At 40.6% G+C, this 25,232-nt stretch overlaps 1 protein-coding gene across 11 annotated transcripts in view; it reads right to left on the minus strand.

The window, feature by feature from the left end:
* The window catches only part of enah (ENAH actin regulator), a 151,415-nt gene that overhangs the window by 21,433 nt on the left and 104,750 nt on the right, over nt 1–25,232 (minus strand). For all 11 annotated transcript variants that reach the window (XM_076874275.1, XM_004566250.6, XM_076874283.1 and 8 more), the window contains 2 exons: nt 20,085–20,157; nt 1,180–1,526 (listed from right to left, as the gene is read on the minus strand). In XM_076874275.1, coding sequence (XP_076730390.1) covers nt 1,180–1,526; nt 20,085–20,157 — 420 coding nt within the window. The remainder of the gene's footprint in view (nt 1–1,179; nt 1,527–20,084; nt 20,158–25,232) is intronic.

Raw genomic sequence — 25,232 nt, forward strand, 5'->3', positions numbered from 1 at the left:
AACTGTTGCATTCATGTGGAATCTGCTCACAGCGCCTGGCAGATGAGATTACTGTAACTCAGCACCAATGAGACTAGATGAAAATGTTAAAACAGAACGCTTCTCTTCATTCTTCAATACATTTCCTGTATTTCAAGTACTGCATCTAGTAACCTGTTTTGGAACATTCGGAGCGTTTCTACTGGAAAATTATCAACTGCTACTTCCGAGAAATGGACCAATTCTGCTTTTCCTTACTTTTAGTCATATGTGTACTGTTCCAGAAGTGGATGTTCATATTAAACATTGCAAAAGGGTCCAGTAATGAGGTCAGCATATGCGTGCAAATTCCTTGTGAGCCAAGTGCTCAGGCTTCAGACTGATGTTTCTAGCCTTGACGCTTTATGACATCAATGCGAGTAGGCATCCCAACATGGTCATCTCAAACACACAATGCTTCCTGTGAGCACAGAGGCCCCTCCCAGCTGGCTCAAATTTTGTTTCCAAGCTGCAGCCAATCAGAAGGAGACTCTCTTAAACTCTCTTAAATGGAGGGAAAGGAGTTAAAAGGGATTAACTCCTTTCCCTCCGAATGAGGCTTCATTAATGAAGCCTCATTCAAAAAGTCACCATGAATACAAAGAAGACTTGGATATTTGAGTGCACTGCTAATGGACTTGATTCACCCACAGTGCAATGCAAAAGCAGGCACTGCTTGCTGCTGGAAAACTGAGTTGTTTTTTTAATTGGGATGGATGGATAAGAAGACAAAAAACAACCCCCCCCCCCCCCCCCCCAACCAAACAAAACAAAAATATGCATTGTGGTTAAAGTATAACAAGTCTAAATATCACATCATCACTCAGATCATGTACCACTTTTAGGGAATTTTGTTTTATACCAACTGAAAACCACCACGCGTATAAATAAACTGTTAAATATTAACACAATAATGACACTGTATGAAACTGACACAAAAACTTCACTAAATGTTCAAATAACAAAAATGACCATTTTAAAATGTACTTTGGAGAGATAACTGAAAGATAACGCTTGTCATTGACTAGTCTATATTTACTGTGAGCCTGAGACAAACTGCTCCTTGGACAGAAAACAGTCACATTAGTAATATTGTAGTAGTAAAATTAGTAAAATGAAACAAGTGTGCGCAGCAGCAGAAACACAAAGTGGATTACTCACCAGCGTTGGAGATGCGTCTCCCTCTCTCCCAGTCCTGCTGCTCTCTATCCAACTGCTCCTGCTGCTCCTTCTCCAGCCGCTCTCTCTCCACCTTCTCCCTCTCCATCAGTTCACGCTCGGCACGCTCCTGCTGCTCCTGGCGCTCCCGCTCAAGTCGCTCTTTCTCTGCCTGCGCCTCCCTCTCCTGATGCTCCCGTTCCTGACGTTCGCGCTCCTGACGCTCCAGCATCTCTCGCTCCAGGCGCTCCCTCTCTTGGCGCTCCCGCTCCTGACGCTCTCTCTCCTGACGTTCTCGCTCCTGGCGCTCCCTCTCCATCTCCTTCTGTTTCTGTGCCTCCTGAAGCTGCCTGGAGGAGCAAAAGAGATGCAGGAAAATGATGCAATTTAAAAAAGAAAAAAAGAAAAAAAGAAAAAAAAAAGAAAATCATCTTTCAATCGCTTCTGTTGTCTTGGTCAAATTTCTCCAAATAAAAAAATAAATAATTTTTTTTTATTTGAGCCTCTTTGAGTCTACAATCAAATAATGTGTGCTGGTATTTTTTTTATTTTTTTTTTACAATGAACAGTTAGCTGTGGAGATGGGTTAAAAAACAAACAAACAAACAAAACAGGATAAAATGCTATGAATGAGTTTGATGCACATATTCACCATCATTACATAACACGTATAGAATAGAATAGAATTCAACTTTATTGTCATTGCACATGCACAGGTACAGGGCAACGAAATGCAGTTTGCATCCATCCAGAAGTGCTTTAGCCATGATATAGATATATTACAATATATATTAGCAATACAGGGCTCTCAAAATTTCAAAATCCCTGGTAGCCCTTCGGGCAGGGACTCTTCAGTTTTTGGTAGCCCAAAATAAATGTAAGTAGTCCGAATAAAAAAAGAGAGCAATTTTTTGATTGATGTTTTGTTTCCTGTTTTGTTTCCTTTACAATATTATACATTAAAGTATAATATTGTATAAAAATTACAATCATCAACTCAAATACTTGGTTCTAATTGAACAGAAATTTCTATGAACTTGTAAGAACTGTGTAGAACATGAATCAGTCTGTGTCAGATCCTGAATTTAAAATTTCCACTGAAGTCACGGGTAAGAGACAAGTGGAACCAAGATCTAGGCCATTTGCTTTTTGAAGTTTGCAAAGACTGCTAAATTTTGCCAGTGGTAGTTCACTCTTTGCAACATAGTACGCTGTTATAAACAGATTTTTCAGGTTTATTTTTAGTATGTTATTTGCAATTGGTGTTTGTTCTGGGAAAGATATTGCAGACTGAGCAATAATGCATTTCTTGCATTTCTCATGGCTTCTAATGGGGGCCTTTTTAAAAATGACTGGTCCCAGTAACAAAGGCGCTTGTCGACTCAGAAATCGAGAGAAAACCAACAACACACCCGGCAGAACATTATGTTATTTACACTGGTGCACATAAGTGGTCCGCAGGTGCGCATTCGCTGTCAAAATAAAAGACGCGCACCAGATAAGAAGTTGCAACGCGCGTTTGCGTCCATATAAAAAGCACTGTTTTTGTCCGCTAGAGTGGGATTTTCACGGCACATTCCGCACCACATCTCTGTGCGTTCATCATTTGTTTGAAGCCAGATCACCTCCTGCAACCACTTTTCCGAGAATACCGCTTCTTTTGTGGTTCGGACTCCTTCTGACATTTCTTTGGAGGTGGAGGAACACCAAAGTAATTGCTTAAAGGAGCTTCTTCGACATCTTTAAGAGTTTTAAACAAATGTCTGTCCTCCTCCAGAAAATCTTATGTATGCAAACACGTGTTGCAACTTCATATCTTGTGCGCGTTTTTTTTTCTTTTTTCTTTTTTTTTTCTTTGACAGCGAATGCGCACCTGCGGACCACTTATGTGCAGCCCTGGTTATTTAGCTCGTCATATTGCAGCCACAGAGATTCTTTTGTCCATGAAACCATAAAGCTGCACTTTCTTTTTGCCTTATAGTCTGATTTGTCATAACTTTTCCGTTTTGTGGTAAGCTTTTCTTTGGCTGTCACTTCTTCACCCTGACCTGTCTTATTTGGCTCAGCAGAACTAAAATATATATCCTGCTGCTTTTACACACACACACATAACCGTCAGCGATTCTCTGCGCGATCAACCTCTCATATGTTTAAGCTTGCTGCAGGAAATTTCACTTGTCATGTTTGCATAGTAAGCTAACGATTGATAAGACGATGTCAGAGGAATTGGTGCGCAAATTATCATCACTCAGTGCTGTCGCTCTCTATACACAGTTCACATGATTGCAAAGTGAAAGCAAAAAAACAAGCGCAAATTCAAACGCGATTTCAATATGTCACATATTGACGGTGGCTCACCGATGCCAATGACATAATTACCCAGCTACATTTCCGAAAGAATGCAAAAGCATTGACATATATTTTTCCTTCCTACAATAGCCCGACGGGCAGGGCAGAGATAGATTTTGGTAGCCCGACTGGAAAAATCGCTAGCCCCGGGACGTCGGGCTAGCGATTTTGCGAGCCCTGCAATAATATAGATATGCAAGTATATTACAGAAATGGGTCATGTCATATGATAACAAATTTTCCTCGGTGCAATAACCATGCTGTTCAGCCAACTTCGCAACTTCACCGAACTTCGTTAAAATCTGTGCGCATTAAAAACACACACACACACACACACACACTGACTGCCTGATGTGAAAGCCTGCTGCACAGAGCCAGGTGTGCCTGTCAGAGACACAGAAATATCAAAACTCTCACTGTGGCTTTTTCCCCTCACCTAAAATCTTAAAATGTGACCTTAATACTGTGTTCAGCACAGACAGTGGTTGCAGACTCATGTTTAGCCACTAGGTGTCAGCAGAAGGCAGCAGCAGAAGAACAGGGAAACAAGAAATGAACCATTTAAGCCATGTGAGCCAGTATGAGCACTTCTGTGTGCCTGCATGTGGAAATGAAATCAAGTGCAACTTAAGGAGGCCATTTTTAATTTGCTATAGCTGAGATTCTGCGCAAAGATCGCTGCAGGTAAACCATTCAGTTTACAAGAATATAAAAAAAGAACACAATAGGAAAAACTATCATGTTTGAAAAATAAAAACTAATACTTTAACACCTTTTTAGAACCTTAACTAGAAGGTAAGACCAAACAATATTTAAATGGTGCACTATAATTAAACAAAAAAACAAAAACACAGTGAACTGATAAGAAAAAGAAGACATTTTGAGACCTTTTCTCTGATTTCAACCATCAGATTTTCTACTTTGTGCACTGGGCTACTATGCAGATTGTAGCAATGACTCCATGAGGATGTAAGCACAGACTCAGTATGCTGTGCAGCAGAGCTTACTGGGGGTGTAAGCTGATATTGCATTAAAAGGTTTTAAAAAGCACAATAGTTACAGGTTAGAAAAGTGTAAACGAAAAGACGAACACCAAACTGTTAAATGGAGGGGAGCTTATGGCCTCCCCTATCCAGAACCCTATGGAAAAAGCCCATATTTGTAGACCAGTTTGGTCTACAAAAATGGTCTGCCTCTCAGCGCTCTGTGGTGCTACATTTTTTTATTTATAATTCCCTTTTTGGTCCGATACTACAAGGTGTTAGTGGACTGCCTCGCGGTCACCATTAAGCCATATGGATTGCGTATTTGAAGACTTGCTCTTCTCTAGAGCAGGTTATGCTGAAGATAAGAGATCAACACACAGCCCCACCCCCCAGAGCACTTCTGAAACATAATGTCCACTCCAGGAAAAGCCTGTGGAGCTCAGTAAGTAAAAAGAGACTGTCTCAACACCACTTCACACCAATGAGACTTCAGCTGAAAGAATACAACTACACGCTAAAAGGAGGAGTCCTTTTACATCTAATTTCATTGTAATTACTGACAAATAAGAGCGAGGAGAATTCTGCAACCATACACGGCATGCTTTTCTCCCTTTAAATAGACTTTAAAAAGTGAATTTTAAATAAATACAATTCTTCAAGCTATACAGTGCTTTTCCAAACAATCATACAGCAGTTTTTACACTCTATAGTGTGCTTTTACCAACACACACACACTCACACCGCGCACATGTTCAGTCTGTATCATGTGCTTAGCTTTTTCAGATGATAGTTTTTCTCAGGATGAGTGAAGCCAGATAATGGCCATGTTGAACTAGCTTCATAGGACAGATCCCTGCTCCATTGAATGCATATGAAATCATGTACCAGAGCCATGCAGCACTCTGATAGACTTTTGGGTACAAATAAATAAAGTGTGTCTGTGTAGGGTGTGAACTGGGGGAAAGTACAAGAGATAAAATGCGAGGCAGAGAGCAGGTGCAAACAGCGGGAAGGTGTAATCTGTCAGGTTCACACACACACACACACCTTTAATTTCATTGGAAAGCCTCGACTGTGTTGTCATAGCCTGATTTACGGGGTCATAAATTATACTTGTTGCAAATAAGTGAGCGTTACATTCATAAATTACACAACCAAGAAGAGAGATGGTGGGAAATTAAGTTAAACGCCAAAGGGCACTCCCCTCTCCCTTTCTCTCTCACACACACACACACACACACACACCAAATGAGACGCTGTCACATTGCTTGCCCTCACTCATCCTGTTTTTCTGAAAGCTGACTCACAGCTAAAAGTCAATCATCAGCACAAATGCTGCTTAATGCAAACTCCCTTTGCTTCCATCTGCCGGAGGGGTACACAAAAACTGCACTCGGCCTAATGCACTAACACACACACACACACACACACACACACACAGAGGGAGGAAGGTTTGGATTTGTGCTCTCACACAGTAGCATATATGTTGATTGTTCACTTCTAAGCCAAGGCAAGCAGGTGACTTCAGTTACTATAACAAGAAAAGGGTGACCGACCTAACACCTGTTTCAAATCCTATATTTACCCTTTTAATTTTAAACTGCAGATTTTGAATTCTGCACAGCTTCCCAGGTAAGGTATAAAATGAGACCAGATTCACCTTCTACATAATATGACAGACAGAATTAACAACTGTTCACAGTGGAAGCTTACCTGGGATCACTACAGTCAAAAGACAACTGAAAGTAATTTAAATGTGACAGCACAGCTCTCTTCTGGGACTTACCCACTCTTCTGTGCTTACACACTCACTCGTCACTTTGTTAAATATATCTGTTCAACTGTTCATTAATGCAAATATCAAATTAGCCAATCAACTGGCAGCAACTCATTTAGGCATGCTGAGATGGTTAAGACAACCATCAGAAGTTCAACGTGAGCATCTGAATGTGGCAGAACTGTGATTTAAGTGTTCTGTGGGTAAAAACGGCTGGTTGATGTCAGAGGATAAAAGCCAGAGTACTCTGAGCTAATAAGAAAGCAACAGTAACTGAAATAACCATTCCCCCCCCCAAAGGTATGTAGAAGCATGTCTCACACTCAATATTCACTGATGTGCAGCTGACAAATTAGCAGCAATTGTGTGATGCCATAATGTCAGTGTGGACCAAGATCTCTGATCCCATCGCCTTGTTGAATCTATGGCATCAAATACTGAATCAGTTTTGAAGTCACAAGGGCTTCCATCCCAGTACCATCAAGAGATACTTACACAAGCGGACAATGAGTGTATGTGGAAAGCATAAGATCCAGAGAGCAGCAGTCAATGACAACAGATATGTATGTCAGCAATGAATGAAGTCAGGCGCTGGGGGTGAAGGTGGGTTGCAAAGCAGCTTGCAGATGTTAAATAGCTTTTAAAGTAGAAGTCACATTCTCCCAAATATGGTGATGCAGAGCTTTATGTTATGTACTTTCACCACATCTTATGTACTCACAGGCACGCCCACACACACCCAGATGCATTGGGAACAATTAGTATCTCTCCTGGTAACACAGACATGCAAACTTAAGGACTCGACCCTTACATAACCTGCTCTACATCCCGAACCACCACCAACCTATATGAGGCAACTGACTGCATTACTAGCTGCAAAGTCAACTGAGCTCAACTTTGCAGCCTGCATGAACTAACGCTGCACGCTCAGTTTTATTGCTGGTAATTTAGAAGCTTGATCCAGACAGCTGTGATCTATGATACAGAGAAGAGTTAACAGGTGAATGATTTCAGTGTTTGGCTTCATTATGACTGATTCAGACCTCAAGTAGTACTCCGTCTCAGTTTGGCTGTGATGTGCCTGCAGAGCTCTTCAGCACCTTACTAGGATTAGCCTGATCAGTAAAAAAGCAAAGAGGTGAAAAGATCAAAGTTAGAGCTGGGCGATAGAACGATAACGATATGTATCGCGATATAACTTTTACTCGATAGAGAAATTAAGCTATCGCGATAGACCTCGCCGCTCTTGTTCTCTTAAAAAAAAAAAAAAAGTCAGCCGATCCAAATTCAGTAGCGCAGAGCCGAACCAATCACAGCCGCAGCGTCACGTCGCGTGACTTGTTACGTACAGCACAAGTGCCAAGCCGCACGTGTGTTTGTTTGGGAAGCAGCCAGCGAGTAATGGAGCCAGCGCATAATGGAGGAAATGAGTGTGCCGACTAGAAAAATCAACCGAGCGTGACCGAAGAGAAAACAGATGATGGTTCCAATGCCGGAGAGATTGTCGAACGGAAGAGCCATAGAAGTTCCGTAGTGTGAAGGTATTTCGGCTATTTCAAGTCTGACAAAAAACAGAGTAGCGTGCACTGTAAATTGTGCCGAAAGCAAGTCTGGAAATACAATAAACTGGTGCATGCGTCACACTGCGCCACGTTATTGTTTCGGTGAAATGAATTTCTACAATACTGTTAATTCTACTCTCTGCAGTGTTTAAATGCTTACATATACACACAGTTACTGTCCCTCCACACATACGACTCGGTTCTGCTTCTATGCCCCAGCTTTGTTTACTTTTTCCCACTGAGGCTTCTAGACTTCTGATTGGCCAACATTTCTGCACGGTTAGGAATCTAGCGCCACCTGCTGCTTTGGCATGTTCATAGCAGCGTTTTCCTTCATTTCTGCCTTTACGTGTGGACGGGATTATTTTTTAAAACGAAAACGGAAAATCTCAGTTTTCAAAAATACCCGTGTACGTGTGGACGTAGCCTCAGTCTCTGACTGGAAGCGCTAATTCGTCATTCGGCTTTTGTCAGACTAAAGTAACTGTTAAAACTGTTTGAAAAGCTAAGCTATACAACAAGGAGAGATTGAGAATTTCCTTTTAGTTCTCAGTTTATTTGATACTGACAAAAGTTAGTCAGTTTTGTCTGTTCTTCTGTAAAACAAACTAAGATTTATTTTTAGAATTAATATTTTGTTTCTAAGTGGAATTGACAGTTTAGTCTGTTTCATTTGTTCTATTTTGAAACTTAAACGCTTTAGCGGCTGCCTTTTGTGTAGTTTGCAATATTTGCCTTTATTTATCTGAAAAAGTCTCATGTTCCTTAAGTACATCTACCCTGTTGAACTTATTATGGGAAATAAATATTTAAAAACAAGCTGCTGATTATTTCACATTTTACTTGTGAGCAACGGCACATTTAAATCTTACAAATATAGTTATTTGGCTTATATCGTGATAGATATCGTTATCGCCTGAAATGAAAAAAAACATATCGTGATATGAAAAAATCTCATATCGCCCAGCTCTAATCAAAGTAAAATCTCTTCCTTCAGCAGTGGTATGAATGAAACATGGGTTTCTCCCATTTTCCACTAGCAGAGAGACAGAAAACACCAAAGGATGGAAAGATGGAGAGAAAAGAATGATAGAAGGAAAAGGTGGAAGAAAGCGAGCCCATGGAAAGTTGCTCCCTCCTTAACTCCCTTGTCTGCCTGTCACTCACACACTTAAACTGTCCCAGTTCTCACGATGTCTCAGTTGTGCATTGATGTAATTACAGAAAAACGGAGCAAACCTGGATTCATGGCCAATGAAAGTGCAGCACAGCCATGTCTCTGAGGATTTCAGTCTTCTCTGGAGGCTTTCCAGATCTACAATAATCTACACTCTGATGGCAAATTAGTCCCTGTGGGATCCTCAGCGCTGCAACAGCATCAGAATATCTTCGGGATTAAAAATAACTCATGATGTCATGGTTGATGGCAGTAAAAGAAGTTTCATCAGGAAGAGGTCCACGTTTTTCATTCATTTTGCAATTTTCTGTGTGATGATGGTCAAAGTGCTAGCAGCAAAATGTTAGCAGGGAAGTAGGCACCTGGTGCAATTTGTCAACCAGCAATGTTGGAAGTTATCTTAAAGCCTTTCTCTGTTCTAAATCCATATGTGCTTTATTACTCAGACAGGGAAAGTGCAGAAATAATCCTCTGTGAAAAGGATGACTGCTCCAATCAGCTGCTGTTGAGATGTTTGTGGGTACACATGAAAACACCTACGGGTCACTCCTAAAGCTTCATGATAATTTAATAGTTTGCAAGATTTAATTCCATCTGGTCCTAGAGATTAAACCAAAACACTGCCTGATGGTCAGAACATGAACAGCCTGGCAGTGATGCAACCCACTAGCAGGACTGATTATAACAGTTCAAAGACCTTCTGTAGTGGGTCCTTGGAGCCCTTATCCACTGGTAACTACTGTGTTCAACTGCTAAGAATTAGATTTACAATGGTTCTCCCAAAAACACTGCTCACATCATGTGTTATTAGTAACAACCACAATTTATTTAAGATGAAGTTGTTTTGTGTATTATTTCACTCCATTTCTGTCAGAATTACATCTAAAATTGTAAATTACATCATACAGAACCATACCTCAAAATCTACATGTTTTATATTAGATATTAGTTAAGTTACAGCAAATGGAGTGTTAAAAAATTTACACCAACCAATCACTGAATCCAAGCACAGTGGTTTAAAAAAAAAAACAAAAAACAAAAAACATGTCTTGAACTTTTCCCAATACTGGAGGTGATCCAGTGCAGCAAGTTTGTGCAGCAAGTTTCCACACTGCTAGCCTCTCCCAAGACTGTAAGCTAAAGAGACTAGGTGATTCACTGGAGAGTACACCAACTGTCGGGACAATGTGCAGCATAATAAAGGTTATCTTTATCAAGGGACAAGTTCCAAATTAGAAGTAAGAATATTCATAGCCAACATTTTACCTTTCAGCCTCTTTTAAAACTTCTTAAACTCATTTCAAGCTCTATATTTTTATTCTGGGATAGTAGAGAATAGCTTGGCATAAATCACAGTCTAGACAAATCCCGATTTAGCTGGTTGAATTTCAGATCCCTCACTGAAATTCTGATTAACTGACCCTACAAACAGAAGGTTTGAACTGCAGGTGGGTGGGGCTGCTGCGCTTAGTTGTATTTTTACACATTTTTAACAAAACGTTCCCATTGAAGAGTGTGAAGGGTGTCTCAAGACCTTTGCACAGTGCTGTATATATGAGAGAAAATAAAAGCAGACTAGTAGCATCTATGCTACAGAACTGTGTTCCCACAGGGACTTTTGTTGTAGGGGTACATTCTGACAAAGAAACATGAACTCCTAGAGATAGTGTAATTTGTCTTGTGTGCTCTCCCTCTGGTGACGGAGGTGTACTTGCTGAATCAGTTCTAATTAGAGCGAAGAGGCAATCTCAGCTTTGCTGTCAGGGTTGGAGTTTGTTTTGTTGTAGTTAAATGCCTCTGCTGGTGTTGATGAATGTCTTTAGGCTCAGAGGATATTCACGCTCTTGACTGGTGCAACTTTTTGCCCAGAAAAGGACATGGGAATCATGACTTTGACGTTTCAGGTCCCCAGCCTGAACATACAGGTTTCAGTGCAGGGCCATCCCTTTGTCTAAGTGCGATAAGTAGTAGTGTGCCAGCAGCTGGAAAAACGTATACACAAATGCTAAAATTTATGAACGTAACACACGCACACAGCATTCTTCTAAGAGGGAGATCATGACATTCCTACACAGTGAGCACACCAACTTAAAATATCCCATCTGGAGAGACGTGGTCATGAAGAGTGTGAATGTGGTTAAATGTGTGTTCTCTTGTATCTGTGTACGGGAGGGAGCAGAGCGCCTGTAGTCTATCAGGGGGACACCTTTGAGGTTATGACACAGTGTAGCCTTTCAGCTGATGTCATGTGATAATAATAAGCACATTCCTGTTCAGTGAGAGCAGCTTCTCCCACAGCCGGAACTTCAAGCACACTCACACTCTTTCATTAATAGCAACAGATGAGGAAATAGCTTTGTCACAAACGCTTTTATGGACGGAGAAATGAGCCTAGTGAAATTCCTGTTAATACTGATACACAGTCAGTGTCTGTTAATGGAAATAAATCCATAATATAAAGCAGCCTGTGAATCTGGGCCAGTTTACAATTAACCTTTGCAAATGTAAAATTTTACTTTAGAAACTAATAACTTCTGTTTCCGGTTTAGTTGTCATTCCATAAATTCTTTAATTGCTCCACTCCACTGTAAATAGTTTCACAAAATGTATCAAAAAGCACATCTATCCATTCAGCTCATATTCTAATGTGTGAAATTTCCTCCTCATAAGCAGAGGTGAAGATGGATGGAATTCCATTAAAACCATCCAAACAGCACAAACACAGTGACAGGTTCAGTTTAGTGTCTCTGATTGGCTGTGGATAACAGGCATTACCTGCCAGTCAAAACAGTCACACACAGTTCTAATGAAATTTAAATGGGTGATTTACACCCCAAATAACTTTAACTCTTTTATTTACCAGATTAAACAAGTTATGGTCATGACTGAAGTCGGGCATTTTTAAACATGGAGTCTATCAGGACTGATGTGATTTTGGAACAAGCTTCAAGTGACCGTTGGGGAATAGCAGTTTGCATACTTTGTGTGGTTCAAAAAAAATCTTTCCAAAGTTTTTACAGTTTTCTGTCTAGGAGGCAGAGTTCAGCATCTTTTCTCTTTTCCAGAAATCTTTTATGGAATTCCATTCTGGAACTGACAGCGTTTAATAAAGCAGAGTATGTCGTCACTTCCAGGAAACCGATGTAACAACTACCACATTAAATTCCCCTTTCTATACAGTGCTGTCTTATTTCCTGTCTCCAGTGGATGAATCAAAAAACGAGCTCCCCTTCCCTCCGCATCCCTCTATGCCTCGCAGGGAAACGTCACAGGATTCAAAGCTGTGAAAAGCCTCGCGCACCGTTTAACTGGCGTCTCACTCGCCTCGTGACAAGCGTTGCTGGGAAACCGTTGCTATGCAAGTGTGGGCGGTGGCGCGGCCTGAATCTCGGCATGCACGTACATGCATATGCACACACGTTCCTTTCGTCTTTGCAAAAACTTTGAGATACTCAGGAAGTCAGGAAGGATTTGGGATGATATTGAAAACATCAAAAGGCTTACAGTCAAAACTGAGAGGCATGAAACAGAGGGAGAGAGCTGCACAGGCACAATGCAAACAGCGATAGAACAGGATCTGCAGTCAGGCTGTAAGGATCAAAGAGCTGCAAATGTTCTCAATAGGAGTTAATATTTTTAGTTAGGCAAGAAGTATTAAAAAAAATTATAAAGACTACTCTTGATGAACTAAAACTAAATAAATAAAGAAGTATATATGGTGGGAAAGTAGTATAGGTCAAAAACAAATCAGTCTAAAGTGAAAGAAAAAGTTTGAGTCACCATCATGTTCAGCTTCATCAGTATTGGACAGGAGTCCCTATAGCAGTCGCAGCGTGGAGGCTCTTCCACACCAGCCCATCACACAATCATTACACACCATTTCTGTATTTCCAGCAAGCTCTAACGGACAGTAACTGAGTGACTATTAACCGAATACCTTAGTAATTAATTAAGTCTGCGACACAGCTCGCTGAGAGCGACACTTTTTGAAGCAGCATTTAGGGCCGTCACAAGCTCCCATTTTTACAGCATAATAGGTCCACTTTAACAATGTGAGGAGAAGAAGCCAACAGAATGAGGGCTTCTCCTGCCACTTCTATATTCTTGTTAAACCATGTCATGTTTTTATTATTGACTATAGTGGTTATCCAGAGAGGGAGACGTTTCATTATGTCCCAGAATACTGGAAAACAAAGAAGCTCACATTCTGTCAGCTTTAATCAGATACAGAATAACTAAATAAAGCTAAACTGAGAGCGAATTATTGTATGAATATTTCAATCTGTGGCTTTAAGACATTCGGGTGTTTAAACATCGAGCTGAAAATGATGTCACAATCTGGCTTTGCCATTTTGCCACAAGTGACAACTGCACTGAAACTCCTGGGACACTCAAGTCTGGCAAAATCTGCTGGCCAGCTGGAGTCAGCGGCTTGCTTGATTGGCTCACAGGACAAGGAAGTGTTGTCTGAATGGACAGGAGCCCAGATGGACCATATGGACCTACTCTATGAAGAATCTAGTCCAAATGTGCAATATACACATAGACACACTCGATGTGTCATGTGACCCACTGATAAAAGAGCCCAACCCTGCTATCAAAGCAATCGGTCTTTGAGTTTTGAGTGTGTGCTTGCATGCAAAGAGTGTGGATTAATATCCAGCACTGTCATTTGAGAATATCTACGGATATCAGTACAGGTTTGTGAGAGCGCTCGTTTCCACCAGCAGCTGCTGTGCTCTTACCTTCGAGCTCCTTCGCTAACAGCTAACAGAACCTGAGCAAAAACACACATGCATCTTTATCCTCTCCCATACTTCCATCCTCTCTTTCATTCAAGGCGATGCAACACATTTCCTCTTTCGCTCTCTCCCCCGACACACTCGCTTGCACCCACACAGCACACGGCTATTTATAACACAGCCTATTATTTCCAGCTCGTGTCTTTTTAATCTGAGGGTAGTACCCTGCATTTCTGAACAGGTGGTTCAGCTTCACTTTTTCCCTTAGCTGCAGAATGAATACATGCAACAAATCACTCACTCCTGAAGTGGCATTGTCTGCTTGCTTTCATTCATCTATGTATTCATGAAAAGGAGGAATACTAAGAGGGGGGGGACCGACAAACAGGGAAACGTGCATCATTTTCCCCTCCTATCATGTGACTCAGTGGAAAATCCCATCACAGAGATGTTTGGATATTCTGGCCTTTCCACAGTAGAAGGATCTCAGTGTTTGCTTCTCACACAGAGCAGAGACCCACAAGTGAGCAAGACAAAGCCACACTGATGAGTATGGAATGAGTCTGAATGAACATGTGTGGTTAACTGAGGAACGAGGTGGATCTCAAAATGAGGCAGAGAGGAATTTGGAGAGGGGGAAAGACAATTTCAGTATATCCACACTCTCAATTTCTTTATTCACTCCCAATCTCTATCATTCACATAGCACAAGGCTGAATGATTCCTGATGAACAGCAGAGAGCAAACTGAAATTAAATATTAGCTCCTTTGATGATAGTGTCTGCAATTATTCATAACAGACATGAAACAGGCTGGATGAGACAAAGGTGTCAAAGACAACTTATAAGACAACATAAAATAAACGTCAGTGAAACTTATGAGTGGATTTATTTCTCCAGGTTATTATTTTTGTTTAAGTGCTTCCCAATAAAGATTAAAAATAAGATAAATTACAAACAGGGAGTGAAAGATGAAAGACTGAAGGTGGTGAAACACTAGCTCTCTCTTCAGCTACTTTAGCCATAGTCTGATGCTATGCTAGCTCTTCTTTGGCATAACCTGACCCCGAACTAGACCCAGAAGTGTTTCCTTAATAATGCTGTAAGATGCTGGCCTATCAAGTTAGTCTACCAGTAGAATAAGAGACAGAACCTCTGTGATTAATCTGCATCAAAATGTCAGTAAACTTCCTGCTAGGATTACAAATGTTGAGCAGTTTTTGAGATGTGAACTTGGCCACCTTATCAAAGTTACAGCCAGTAGTCAAGGGAAGCAGCAGAGGCGGTTTCCTAATGTGGAAGAAGTGAAAAGTTGTGAATACTTTCCAAATGCACAGTATAGAGCTCAATGAGTTAGAGCCTGTTATTGAAATAGGACACCACTGAGGCTGTTTGTGACATTTTTTCCCTCAAAAACCCCTCCCTTCTGCAATCAAGTGTAAGTGGTTTTATTAAAAAGTGGAAAAGTTTAAGAAACACAGCAACTCCTGACCACAGACCAAAGATATAAAGTTAGAGCCTGGTTGCTAGGGCTGCCACGATTAGTCGACTAGTCACGATTACGTCAATGACAAATTTAATAGTCGACACGTCGTTTAAAGCCTCGTGAGATCCTGAAAGACGCAGGAATAAGTAGTAGGATTTAAGAGTGTAATAATGGATTGAAACAGAAGATGGCAGCACTCCATGTACAAGGATGCCAGCTGCCGTTAAACCCCGAAGAAGAAGAAGCAACTCCAGTATCATAGCTGTGTCCAAATTCAGGGGCCGCATCCTTCGGAGGCCACATTTGAGGGCCGATTACGTTACAGCGACGCAACGAAGGCTTTCCAAATTCGAAGACTTCTGCAATTCCCAGATTTGAAGGATGGGTCGGGCATATCCTTTGTGGCCCAACCTATCCCAGAATTCATAGCACGGCTCAGCCAATTCCAGTTTCCAACAATGGTGGCAGCTACTTAGTTTTAATTTTAATCTTATTACTCTTTCTGGGTCACAAAATAAACTTGTAACATATTTTCAGGCGAGAATGTAGGTGTGTAAACTTCAAATATCTGCCCAGTTTATCAAGACATCACATATTTGTAAAAGTGCTCCTACGTTTTCGGAGACATCTAGACAGGGTTCAAGGCTCACTAGAGCCTGCGAGATAACTTAGATAACTGAAAACTGTTGTTGTTTGGCTTTTTTCAGTGTTTTATTTGTTCCTGAGTAAATTTGTTTGGCTGAGATTAAAGTTAAAGTTTTCACATAGCTGAATAAACGTCAAACAGAAAACTGATTAAACAAAAGTGTGAGATGGTAGAGAATTTACTCCAGTGTCCTGTTATATTTTAGATAGCAAGGAGCAGACAGCTGAGTTTATTAAAGTCCACTGAGACAATCTGCAAAATTCATTAAAAGTTTAATAAACTATCATCTTGTCTTTATTTTTAGTTAGCACATACCTTAAACACTTCAAGCTGTAAGCTAATGATAGTTATATAAGCGCAGATGCACGCTGATGCAATAAGCTGTATGCATGCATGATCCGATTAGTTGACTAATCGCAAAAATAATTTGTGACTAGTCGACTATTAAATAGTCGTTTGTGGCAGCCCTAGTGGTCGCAAGTGCTGCAAGAGTCATCAGTCATCAGTGCGCTGCAACTTGATAACTACAGTTTATCAGTCAAACATCCTCTGGCATTAATGTCAGGTGACAGTGCCAACCACTACACCACCATGACACCACATGTCCTTAACTTTACCTAATTTTAGGTGGCCATAGCTCTCTAGCATTGCTAAAATACTGTCTGAAACCACATCAGTCTTCCTGATGTAGAGCCTTGGCTATGAATATCAGCCATAGTTGATCCCACAGCAACACAAGCTACCCGCTGAAGTTTAGAAAATTTAGAATTAAAAGGCTCAAAAATGGCTTTTAGATTGCCATGGATTAACTACGGGTGTGTCTACAGTCAGATGAAAACCACAAACCTTTCGAGTGATTAGCTGAAGTAGGCAGGATGTACAGTGGAGGTAAACAGAGCCAAGACTGAATTCACGTGTTGGACAGTTTGGTCAGATCAGCAAACACTACAAACTGACCCTACAAATTAAAATCCCATGATGACCGTTTCACAGATGTTCCAATAAACAGTCAACAAAACCAGCTGGATCACAGAGAGTGGTGTAATGAGGGGATGTAAGACAGCCATCTGTTGTTCAAAAAGTAATATTTGTAAACCCAAGAGTCCAAAGCTTGCAGTGAGTTTGTGTTTCTTTTAATAAAGCAGAAAGGTTAGTACTAATGCGCATTTAATTTTTACACTACTCTCCTCACATCGCCTCTTCTCCCGTCACCGACCCCCTCGCTTTTCTCAACCTATGTTCTCTTTGATCCACACATCCTTTGCACACTCTTCCACGGGCTTGACAGTAGCCTCTGTATCATAAGATGACCTCCGTCACGTTTTCACTTCCTGCCTGTCTGTCATCTGCTGCTAAGTGTGGAATGTGACTGGAACTGGGAACAAGAGCATGGAAGGGAAGGTAAGAAGGAAGAGATCGATGACAGCAGGCAGAGACAAAACGGTAAAAGAGAAAAGCAATAGGGAAGTAGGAAAAAAAGCAAGAAGAAATGGAGGGGACGCCAGCTGCCAGATTCAAGTTCCCCTCCAACACAATTAGAAGTACTGAGGCCCACTTTCACAGAAATCACTGCACTTTTCCATTTATTTCTAATAATGAGATAAACTAAAACAAGTAATCTAATGTTTCCTTCCACTATGGGAAGAAGTTTGGTGGGTGGCCATGTCAAAAACACCATATAGATTATTGCATTTTGCATGTGTCTGCAAGTCTAAGTTCCCTTTGAATTTTGCAGGAATGCAAAGATGATTTTGCAGTATGTTGGAAAAATCTGTCTTAAGCATTACTGGACTTGCTGTGGCAGCCGGTTAAAAAGGTGCATGTAAACAGTCTAAGTAGTCTATGCCAGAAGCACAAATGCAACACCGTTCTAATCAAATTACGAAATCCCCCCCCCCCCCAAAAACAAACAAACAAACAAACAAACAAACAAACAAACAAAAACAAAACAAAACCCCAAAACAAATAAAATAATGACGTGTTCAGCAGGATTGGAGTTTGGTTATTTGGAGAATCATCACATTTGCAATGTGCTTGAACACCTGGATTGATCATGTTTCAAGTGTTACACATTTCACTTTGATGCCCCTATTTATTTCTCACTTCACTGTTAACTCCACGTAGTTGTAATAAGGTGTTGTTGGTTGACTCATGTGGCGCATTAAGACAAAACTATTAAGACAGCCAAGGCGTCTCAAGAATTGCTCTGCCTGTGAGAGTGCTGAACAGGTTCTGAACCTTAGCCAACAGCTGTGCTCCATTAATGCAGCCCGGTGTGTATCCATGTAACTGTGTGTGTAGCTGTTCCATGGTTTCTATATTACCTCAAGAACAAGTGGCCTTGTATGGAGAAGAAAAACAAGGTTTTGTTTGAGTGTATGCGCGCATAAGACTGTATATCCACAGCATTCAGAGGCCTTATGTTACAGCTGAGCTTTGCTGGTGTCACTAAGCACATAAAGATGACAATTGTTATTCTCTGCCGTTAATCATTTTAAAACAATAATACAGCCCAATCTCTGAGGATAGCTACTATTTTACCATTTGTTTATACTTAAATTTGGCCCACGGCTTTAAACTGTTCCCACAGACTGTATCTAAAAGATGGACCTCACCCACTGATGAATAATCTTATTTTATTTTCTTGATTTGCCATCACATTGCACGCTCAAACAGAAGTGACTCAATCACAAGAAGGTCTGTTCTAATTCCCACCTTGCTTTATCATTGTTCTAGGCATTAACCAGGGCCTTACAAACTTAACTTACGAAATAATCACCACTGTGTGCATAAAAATGCATGGTATGTCCTTCAATATCAATCATACAGATTATTCAATAACTTCTGTAACAAAGTAACGACATAATGGCTTGATCAGTATGAGGAGAAGAAGAGAGTGCAGGCAGAGTGGACATTGGTGTCAGAGGTGATCTGTGACAGATGGTAGTGAGACCTCACCAAAGAGAAAGAAGGAAAACTAAAAGTGGCAAAGTGTAAATGTTAGGATTTTTACTGAGTGTGAACAAGATGGACACAATTAGAAATGAGCATGTCAGAGGGACAGATCGGGTTCAGAAACTTGGAGCTACTGTTAGAGAGGCTAGGTGAGATAGTTTGGACATGTGCAGGAGGAGGGAGTCTGGATAATATAGGCAAAAGGATGGCGCAGATGGAGCTGCCAATCAGGAGGAAAACAGGAAGACCACAGGATGGATGTAGTGAAGGAGGACATGTAGAGGGTTGCTGGGATACGTTGAGATGGAGGCAGATTATCTGTTGTGGCTCCCTCTGAAGGGAGCAGCCGAAAGCCAACAACAATGAAGACGTAGCAGTAACTAATCTGATTACTGGATTTAGAGAGCAGGGAGGAGGAACGTAGTAAAGCGATGAGTTGAGAAAGGGAAATTATGTTTGGTGCAGTAAAGTGTGGTCAGACCAGAAACAACGGTCTTCTTCTGCTAACACAACATTAATTCTCTTTACAAGCATCTGCACAGACAGCATGCTAACATGCTAAAACAAAGTTAGAAGCAGCAAAGCAGCCAAAGCCTGATCTTCAACAGGTAACAAAAGCAGTGGTTAGTGTTGTAGCATCCATTTCTACCTGTCCTGTTCCTACAGCAGGAATAGGACCTGGTTTACAACTTTGTTGACAAAGATCCTGTGTGCATCCTCATTAGGACAGGGACATGTGTCAGCATGCGGGAATATAAGCTTTAGGCTTATATCAGCAGTCCCCGACCTTTTTTGCGCCACGTACCGGTTTATGTCAGGCAATATTTTCACGAACTGGGCTTGAGGTGTCACGGATAAATACAACAAAATCAGTACCAGTACCAAAAAAACAAAAGATTTACTCATAACACAAGGGAAAAGAACCAGGAAAAGGGAGTTAACGAAAAAAAAAAATCATGATAAAAACCCTAAAAATCATAAATTTCAAACGACTCACGGACCGGGGTTGGGGACCGCTGGTTTATATCATTACTGGTAATTATGTGCCATTATATTCCATGCCATGGTACAGTGTAACACAAAAGTAATGTAACAAGTAGTGTGAAGAAGTACTCGCCAGGTAGCGATTAATATCATGTATTACTTATTTCAATACATGATATGTAATGCATTACTTAGTGTTGGACCCTGCATTATGACAGACTTTAAGCATGAAAAGTAGTCCTTACCTCCTCTGCAGGTCCATCTCCTCTGGTGTGGGACCATTCTGAACCTGGGGGCCCTGTCTGGGCAACGTAGGACCTGTAGAGGGCAACACACACACACACACACGCACACACACACACACACGCACACACACACGCACGGCAACTGTTAGACATTTAGCTCACATGATCATTGTTCCAGTCAAAGCCTCTGACCTATCAAAATACAAGGTTTTTAAGATAACCTGTGCAAAGAGCTGCTCAGAGCAGTTCATAGTGAAAGCAGGGAGATTCTCCTGGTTGCCATAGTAACCAAATTATCTGGCAAAATATCTGCAGTTTATCTGGCTTCTGTAGCTCTCTGGTGGCTTCATGTCCTGTAAAGCCATTTCTGGCAGACACTTGTTATTTGCTAAGAAAGGGAGGTAAATACTCGGAGCTGGACGGAGAGGGCCAGGTCTGAGAGAAGAAAGAGAAAAAGCAGCACCACGAAGAAAAAACAAAACTAGCACCAAAAGGCTTTATGGAATCTTTAACACGCTCACGTTTCATATTTGATCCAAACACGCAAACACTCAGTGCTTCCACATACATCTGCTACACTCCAGGTTCAAGTCATGCCACCACCCCACCCTCTTCCTGTAGGAACATTTGGATGCAGAGCAGTTCTCCCTTTCTTTTGTTAACTGAGATGCATCTCAGACTCCCAGGGGGGCTTTGAGCTTTCAGTTAGTTTTTTTTGTTTGTTTTTCCAAAGGAAACATCATCACAATAAAGAGCAGTGTGAAAAATAACAGGTACTTTAAGCTTAAAATAAAAGTAATAAACAATGATATGAGTTTCTGCAATGAAGTAAATTCAAAGTGTAGATGATGGAAATCACAGAATTAGCCCTGTTTCATTTGAAACACTGAATTTAGAACATCCAGTCATTTTTATAAAAGCTCAAAACCTTCTGAACAGAAACCGTCATGTATCCATATTAGTGTGTACCACAAATACTACAAGTTTCCAGTCATTCAGAGAACAATCGCCACCATATTACCCACTTTTCTCTTTTATCAGCCATTTTTATAACCAAGCAGGTACAGCAGATGTGTGTGAGAGTGTGTGTTTGTGTGTTTTGTATACACACAAAGCAATAGGAACTAGTCAGAATCATGCGAGCCGAACTGAAGACAAACACAATTTTCTGAGAATCTGCCAAGTCTGTCTGACAGTGACCTATCATGCTTTTATTCTTGTAAGTGTTACATTACAAATACAGTTTGAAATGATCTGCGGTAATTTTAAAATGACTCAATATCAGTGCAGCACCATGGGTCAACCATATTACGACGCGGCTGGGGGGAAAACGTAGAGCATCACAAATATGATTCCTGCAAGGAAGGACCAGTTTGACTATTATTGATCTTTTGAGGGGTAACATCAGCACCTAAACAGGAGAAAAGAAAGCTATTAACCAAAAAGGCTAAATCTTTATAACTACAAGGACTGCTTTTTTCAAAGAAGATATTTATGATTTGTACAAAATGAGTAATCTAGCTCTTCTAGACAGTAAACATCTGTTCACACAACAACAACACAGAAAAAGGTCTGATTGGAATAAGCAAGCCGGTCTTGTTAGATCCCATCTCCAGTCTAACACCAATGGCCGTCGGCCACCGAAAACTTCAATATTAATAAAATGCAGAAGAAAATGAACAGCATCCCCCACAGGCAGGGAGCTGTGAACACAATATGCAGCATCTGCAATTGCAAGCAGGTTTTGTCTGATTGGCTGCCCCTTATAAATGGGAAGTAGGTGGGTCTTCTGTGCCCAGAGCCATAGCTGTGTGCCTGAAATGGCCAAATGATGGCCTCTCTGTGACTCTATGCAGATCTGAGAGTAGAAAATAGAACATTTTTTAATTGTTGTTTAATATAAAAAATAAAATAAAATAAAAAGGTAAAACAAATCCTGCATGAGTGAAACACTGACAGCTCTGTGTACTTTACACTCACTAATGAGCTAACTTTTACCTAAAGAGGGGCATTAGTCAGAAGGACCAAAGTGGTGCTGTGTACATAAAACACACACAGCAATGAGAAGCTTCTGGATCTGCACGGAGCAGATTTGAGTGTAATTAGTATTCAGCCAAGTCCTGACCGTATCAACAGACCGAGACAGAAAGATAAAAGGGGCTGAATCTGGGCTGCAACCAGGCTCATGACTGCATCTGAATACCAACGTGCTCACACACATTGCCTCTACTTAACACTGCCATTGGTATTGACAGCAGCTACTTTTCCCACAAGGGGAGAATACGAGGTTTGCCACGTCTGTGTCAAAGCAATCAGAGCACAGGAACAACAGCTCTCTTTATGTTACTTCCTTTTCTTCCACTTGCCTTATCTCAGCATTTTTTGTTCAATTTCAGACTTTTAGGTCATCTGCAAGAAATGGTGAAGGATTTTCTGTCACCATAAAAGGCCACTTGACAAAAGAGTATCCAAGCAGAAATAGCCAAATATTTGGAATACAGATTATCGAGTTAAAAGGGGAGGTATGAGTCAGCGTGGTGCCATTAAGGCCTTCATTTATCAGTCGTAAATACTAGCTGTTTGTTTTGAGGACAGGTCCATACCATAAAAAACAAAAAACCTACTTGATTAAAATATGACTGATCTCTCCTTCAAAGCCATCTACTAAACACTTCTGGACCATTTTAAGACGTTAAATCAAAACTGTGACCCTTCAGCTTGATTCATTTTTTCCATTTTCCAGAAAGCAAAAAACACAAAAAAGACAATGGAGGCAAAAAAAAAAAAGAAAAGAAAAGAAAAAAAGCTGTCCGCAAGAGATGGCCCAGAACGCAGTTCAGATCATTCACATAATTTTATGTGAGTGTTCTCCCAAAGACACCTCAGGGTGTTGCAGTAGAAGCTTGGATTGCCACAAACACCCAAGTGGAAGACTGTGGGCATGGATAAAATCCTTTGGGGTGCTCAACTGGATGGGATGTGGGAAATGTGCAGAATGTGCCAATGCCTTGGGCTCTGGTTCAAATTATCATGAGATGCTCCTGTGCAGTTTGTGTGTTGTGATGGAGAGCCGCGTCTATCTGGGGAAAACTGCTGCCTTCAGGGAACCCCTTTGCTTTGGAAGTACAAATGTACTCAGTTATTTGTTTGAACCCTGCACTGTCACAACACGTAACACTGATATATTCACCTACATCCAAGTTATCTGATATTTACGACACTGTTTTTGTTACCTTTTTGTAAGTTGATTATATAAAGCAAAGAAAGTTTTATTTTTCATTAAATTCCATTAGGCATTTGAATTTTTTAAATTTCTAAATCTTCCAATTTAGCTTTCATATTTGTGAGGAAACGCTGGTTTTACTACAGGATTTCAATAGCTGGATAAATTATAGAGAGTCTAGTCTTTATTTACGCACTCAGAAATGAGATATGTAGATTCCAATTTAAAAATTATTTGTTTGAAAGAAAACTTAGCATGGTGACACGTTTTGGTGACACCCCAAGATTTTAGCATTTATCTGGTGCCAGTTTATTACCAAAGAAAAAGAAGAAACCTTTAACCTCGGCTCAGCTAACTAATGCTACCACACCCTGTCATCTACACATAGACACAGACAATCATACGCTCTCATATTTACACTTATGGGCAATTTAGAGTTACCAATTAACCTAACCCCACTAACTGCATGTCTTTGGACTGTGGGAGGAAGCGGGAGTACCTGGAGAGAATTCACGCCAACACAGAGAGAACATGCGAACTCCACACAGAAAGGCCCTGGCCTGATGATGGAATTGAACTCAGGACTTTCTTGCTGTGAGGCAACAGTGCTAACCGCCCTACCACCCCAATTTTTGAACCTCTTATTTTTATTCATGAATTTAAAACAGGCTAACACAGAGTGACACATAACCATTCACCATCACAACAGCAGCCATTTGTTATATTGGCTAACTGAAGTTATATTAGTAACTTCACTATCAAGTTTATCAGTCAGATATGTTTTGCTAGTTTAGTCCCTGGTAAATGGATCTGTATTCACGCAGACCCAGATGGATGCACTGGGGCTACAGTACCTTGTGTACAAAAAAAAACAAACCCCATGGAAAATATCAAAAAAAATATCCACAAAACAGCAAGGCTGCGAAAGGTGAACCGCATCAAAGAGAGGGACCACTGTATTTATGAGAGATGTGAGTTTGCTAGTCCTGAGCAAGAAATGCAGATCAACTCCTAAATATTTATTTGTTGAAATCACACATGAAGACGAAAACATGTGCTTAATTTTTGGAGAGCAGGTTTCTGTGAGGATTACTTAGAATCGCCATTACAAGACTAAACACACAGAAATACAAGAACCTTACAGATGCAGAGCAGAGCAGAGACAGACAGCTGAAGGACTGCTAGCAAACCTGCAAACACAAGGACTTTTTAACCAAACTTTATACATCCATTTACCATAAAACTAGCTAAAAACTGTAATCCATTCTTTGATGGTGGCTGTTGCAGTAAAAAGAAGAAGGAGAAAAAAGAAGCAAGAATATGGCCCTCTCCAGGTAACAAGTTACATCGGGGCTACTGTGGGAACTTGAGCGCTTCAGTTGGAAAACAAAGCAGGCAATTTTGACTTTTCCTCCTGTTTATTTGTGTAATAAATGCAATAGTCTGAGAGCTGGCAGCCATGTACTGAATGAAAGAGGCTTCTACAGGAAGTCATTTGTTCAGAGGTAACATGCCTGGATAGGCTCAGCTGAAAACTGGCATGATAATAAATACCTAATGTTGATTCTAAAACTTAGAAGACACCTGATTTTATATTTGAGAAAATAACTACAGGAGTTATAAAGAGTGGCTAAGCTGTGACTTCAGATTCTGATTTATGTAAAAAGCACAAAGCACAGAGCGTCCTTAGATTGTTGATAAATATCACAGAGGGGGAAAGGATTAGCACAAGCTAACATGGTTTGTGTGTGTTACCATCAGGATCCCAAAACTGAATATCAAAAACTAACACAGAAAATAGATGCAGCTTAGCACTTAAATAACAAACACAATGCTCTTAAAGCTACAGTGCCTTAAAAAAAAAAAGAAAAAAGAAAACACTTCAGAGACACTTTAATCCCTGAACGTCAACATTGTGTACTGAT

This window comes from Maylandia zebra, linkage group LG15, assembly GCF_041146795.1.
Source record: "Maylandia zebra isolate NMK-2024a linkage group LG15, Mzebra_GT3a, whole genome shotgun sequence".
NCBI classification, from domain to species: domain Eukaryota; kingdom Metazoa; phylum Chordata; class Actinopteri; order Cichliformes; family Cichlidae; genus Maylandia; species Maylandia zebra.